Source organism: Papaver somniferum, chromosome 4 (genome assembly GCF_003573695.1).
Source record: "Papaver somniferum cultivar HN1 chromosome 4, ASM357369v1, whole genome shotgun sequence".
Lineage (NCBI taxonomy): Eukaryota > Viridiplantae > Streptophyta > Magnoliopsida > Ranunculales > Papaveraceae > Papaver > Papaver somniferum.
In genome coordinates this window covers 88,670,295-88,674,788 of record NC_039361.1, presented here as the reverse complement: position 1 = coordinate 88,674,788, position 4,494 = coordinate 88,670,295, and the positions used below count along the sequence as shown (strand labels likewise).

At 36.3% G+C, this 4,494-nt stretch overlaps 1 protein-coding gene across 2 annotated transcripts; it reads left to right on the top strand.

The window, feature by feature from the left end:
- The first annotated feature begins 296 nt into the window (after window positions 1–296).
- Window positions 297–4,185, top strand: LOC113276097 (DNA-directed RNA polymerases I and III subunit RPAC1-like). 2 transcript variants are annotated; one of them, XM_026525683.1, is made up of 10 exons: window positions 297–552; window positions 739–892; window positions 1,016–1,201; window positions 1,619–1,748; window positions 1,833–1,922; window positions 2,024–2,229; window positions 2,634–2,729; window positions 2,819–2,912; window positions 3,281–3,397; window positions 3,854–4,185. In XM_026525683.1, the coding sequence occupies exons 2-10, from the start codon at window positions 782–784 to the stop codon at window positions 3,955–3,957; spliced, it is 1,134 nt and encodes a 377-aa protein (XP_026381468.1). In that variant the 5' UTR covers window positions 297–552; window positions 739–781; the 3' UTR covers window positions 3,958–4,185. The 2 variants fall into 2 exon arrangements, with proteins under 2 accessions (XP_026381468.1, XP_026381469.1); XM_026525684.1 differs by having other exon boundaries at window positions 307–459.
- Window positions 4,186–4,494: the final 309 nt, after the last annotated feature.

Below are 4,494 nucleotides of genomic sequence, written 5' to 3'. Positions count from 1 at the left end.
TAATCTAGGTGTTCGTACGTTAAGTGACCATCATCAGTAAACAATACTATGATGACTATGCCGGTTAAATTAATAATAAGACAATACCAACAATCTTCCCTAATATAGGTACTAACACGTCTTAGATATTGTTAGAAGATTTAAATGAGATTATCGACCCATCAAAAAAATATATGGTCAAGGGGCTGATTCAAAAATTAGGGGCAACATCCTTTTTGTTTCAAGGATGTAGTTCCAATTTAAGTCCAAATTCAGGCCCATTAAGAGGCGACACAAATAAAAGGAAAAGGGTTAAATTAAATTAAGGGTTTATGTTCTGATTCTACCAAACCTAGCCATTATTCTTCTGGTAAACCTTAGCTGCAACCCTCCTCTTTCTTCTAATAAACCTTAGATGCAACCCTTCTCCTTCTTCTAATCTTGTCGGATCCCATTCTTTTGATACTCTAACTAATAAAGGTTTCATCTTCTGTACTATTTTCTCCTCTGGTGCAGTAATTTTTGTACTTCAGAGCTACTACTTGCTGTCAGTTTAAATATATTCGATTCTAGGTATCCTTTTAGAGTGATTTTACTATGGTATTACTTATCGAGTGTTTAAGTTTTCAGTGTACTGAGTATTGGGTTGATTGGATTTATTTATGTTTTAAATCTTAAGAAATAGGGTAGCTATGTGTTTGTCGATATGCCTCTTAGAAATTTTAGTGTCTTGAAAACATATGTTTCTTTTTCTTGCAGTGGGAGGAACAAGTGTAAAAGTTTGAAACCCGACACTCAAATTATGCCAAAGGTTTCAGCTTTGAACATGCCGGATGTACCCATGGGGCAGCTTCCCCCTCACTTGGAACTTCAGCGAACTCGTGTTTCTTGTGACAAAGATGCTCCTACACATGTATGTGCTTCCTCCAGAACTTGATTGAACTTAACTTGTATGCAGCTGGATTTTTAAATTTATTTGGTGGTTGTGTTTCTGATTTTTTGTTTTGATGGATGGGTGGTTTTTTGGGTGCTAAAGACGGAAAATGTCCAATCGGCTGGTGCTTACACCTCTGTTGGTGTTGATAATAGTCTATGTTTAGACCAGTTCCGCAAGAATTTTAGAGTTACAGTGGTTCGCCTCACTGAGGATGACATGGAGTTTGATATGATTGGTATTGATCCTTCGATAGCTAACGCATTTCGGAGAATCCTCATCTCAGAGGTATGTTTATGTAACTAGTTTATGCAACAAAATGTCATAATTTGTTGCCTATATGTAATAATCTATAGTTAAGATAATGAGTAACATCATGATCAATTAGTTTCAGTAGGATTTCACCTCAAAGTAGGAAACCATGCTTCATATTGTAAGCTAGCTATTTGCGCCAATATGGTACTTTGTGCATCGATATAGAAAAGGGAATATTGCTGATAACTTCATCTCATTCAATCAATTTTAATTGCTTGCACTAGTGAGGATCAAAGGTTAGCTCTCTATGTTGCATCTAAGTTGCTTATGTCTTTTATTAGTCATAACAAATTTTCTCCTGTAGGTTCCAACAAAGGCCATTGAGAAAGTCCTTGTTGCATCTGGGTTGCTTATGTCTTTTATTTAGTCGTGACAAATTTTCTCTTGTAGGTTCCAACGATGGCCATTGAGAAAGTCCTTATTAAAAACAGTACAACACTAGTGCAAGATGAAGTGCTCGCACATAGGTTGGGCCTGATTCCAATCAAGGCTGACCCTAGGCTCTTTGAATATACATCAGGTTTGATTCAGATGTGTTGCTAGTGAGCTGTCTTACTCTCGCTGCTTCTAATATTAGTAACATGACTGCCTTTTTACTTTGTAGAAAATGATAATCCAAACGAAAAGAACGAAAAGAATACCATAGTATTCAAATTGCATGCTAAATGTAAACGAGGCGAACCTCGTCTTCCAGGTATTGTTTTTTAACCACCTTATTGGTCGAATTGTTTTTTACCTTGCAACTTTATTTTATTATCCTTTCCTCACATGATGAAATGTTAATCCATGGTACAGTGAAATCTGATCAACTGAAGTGGCTACCCGGCGGGAGTGAGTTTAAGGTTGAAAAACCTTCAGGACCAGACTCAACTCCCGAAACTTCCCCACAGAACAAATATACTAACTTCTCCTGCAACCAAGACTCAATGCCACAATTTGCAAATAATCCAATTGTGCCTAAACATCCGGATATTATTATTTCTAAGCTTGGTCCTGGCCAGGTAAATCCCGACTTTCATGCCTTTTCAGGTCCTTATCTATATGAATCCACATTATATTGGTGTTAGCTTCACGATTTCAGTACAATGTAAAGTGGTCTATCAGCTACTTTTGGTGCCAAGTTCTTAGCTTGACAAACTAAGGCTCAGTTGGTGATTTTTGTCCAGTATCGGCAATGAAAAGCGAAACTGTCAGTGCCATATTTGCTACTCGAACTCTTCAATAGTCACATGTATTCTTGTTTGAAAGCTTACTAACCAATGTTAATAGAGTCAGCCCTGCCTATTTTTTGGGTACTAGAATAGAACCTCAAGTGGTTCTTCCAATGGTGTTTTCACTTTGTTCAGTTTCTTTATAGTTTCCTTTTTCCACATGTAGAGACCTGTAAGTTTGTGTATTTCTGCAGGAAATTGAGCTTGAAGCTCATGCTGTTAAGGGCATGGGTAAAACTCATGCGAAGTGGTCTCCAGTTTCTACAGCTTGGTATAGGATGCTACCTGAGGTGAGAAACATACCGTCTGGTTCCAGTATAGTATCGGATTGAAAGTTGCTGAGAGAAAGTTTAAAGCATTAATTATTTACTGTTAACAGGTTGTGTTATTGCAAGATATCGAAGATGAATTGGCAGAGGAGCTTGTCAAAAAGTGTCCTGCTAAAGTATTTGACATTGAAGATCTAGGCAAGGGTAAGCAATCTGCTAAAATATGTTTGCCAACCAGAATAAGTGCTTTTAGTTCTTAGAGAAGTAGAAGTACTTCTGAGATATGAAACAGTTGAGGAGAGGAGAAAAAACCAATCAAGTCAAAAAATAACTTCTTAGGTTGTATTTTAACTCAGGATTACTGTTTATTGTATTCATTTATTAGTTATATGTAGACCACTAGAACTAAATGGGAACAGTACATCATGTGTAATATATCTTTTCTTCTTATTTGAAATCCTCAAGTAGTGTTGTTACTAACAATTTATTGTAGTACCTGGTTTTTCTGGAAGTACAACTCCTGTAACTTAAGATGCTTACATGTTTCTTTATTCTTTAATTTTCTCAAGCAGGTAAAAAGAAGGCTACTGTAGCACGACCACGGTCTTGTACGCTCTGTAGGGAATGCATTAGAGAGGAAAACTGGGAGAAACGCGTGTCGCTAAGACGTGTTAAAGATCATTTCATCTGTAAGTTCTGTGATTTGATAATCAAATTACCTCTAGTGTCTAGACTGCTTAAAGTACCTCTAGACTGCCTATCATATCTTTGAAAATGTGTATACAGTAAATATCACTGTTTTTTGTTTGTATGCGGTAGCGCTGACTGCATAGCCTACCTATATGAGTATGACTTTGAGAAAAGATGGTTGTCCTATGCCATGTGAACCAGATAATTTCTTGTTTGTATGAGGATTCCAACAACGTGACTCGGTATTAATAACTTTGTTCAGTGGTAGTTTATGCTGATATTTTCAGTGGTGACTTTGTTTGATTCTGATGTATAAAAAGGATATGGTTACTCTGTTTTTTGTTATTCTGCTTATATTAATAATTTATGTACTGGGTACATTCTTGCTTCCACCGGCCTGAATTTTTTTACCATCGTCTAAAAACTTAACACGTGTGCCAAACTTTGGACTGCAGTCACTATCGAATCATCTGGGGCATTGCCTCCAGAAGAGTTATTCACTGAAGCCGTAAAGATCCTGGAAGAGAAATGCGAAAGAGTGATAGCTGAACTGTCATGAGGTCTTGATTATTTTAAAAGAAAAGAATTAGGGTGTTGATTTCTTTCAGATTCTTGAAATTGCTCTTAATTGTACCTTCAGTAACATTAATAGATTCTGGTGTTTTAGGAAGTTGGGAACACAATTGTTGGAACACAATTGTTTAATGAAGTATGTATTAATTTGGAGTGTATATATTCATATTTATATCGGATTCTAAATTTTTGGAAGCTAGTTACTTTTTACATACATGTTTGTTAAATTTTGCAAATCAATTTGGGAAAAAGATGTCGCGAGAATGTAGAATGAGCTGATTTTCAACAAGTGAGCCGGGATATACATGCTACATGCTTTTCTGAGTAAAAGATCACTTCTTAAATGTTGGAGTTTCCTTTTGATGCCTCGGATTGTCAAGTTGTTGCATGATTGTCTTCATTTGTAACATGCCTCGGATTGTCATGCGGTGCTTTGTTTTTAGATTTTTTCCATTAAGACGAGTAATACATGTAGTGCACAAGTTTATGCATTACAATTTACGAGTTTCTTAGAAGAAAAAAA

Bases quoted from the DNA above. Each gene is read 5' to 3' on its own strand.
- LOC113276097 (XM_026525683.1), top strand. From the start codon at position 782: ATGCCAAAGGTTTCAGCTTTGAACATGCCGGATGTACCCATGGGGCAG. The intron at 1,749-1,832 runs GTTTGATTCAGA...TTTACTTTGTAG, and splicing joins GCTCTTTGAATATACATCAG to AAAATGATAATCCAAACGAA. The intron at 2,730-2,818 runs GTGAGAAACATA...TACTGTTAACAG, and splicing joins GGTATAGGATGCTACCTGAG to GTTGTGTTATTGCAAGATAT.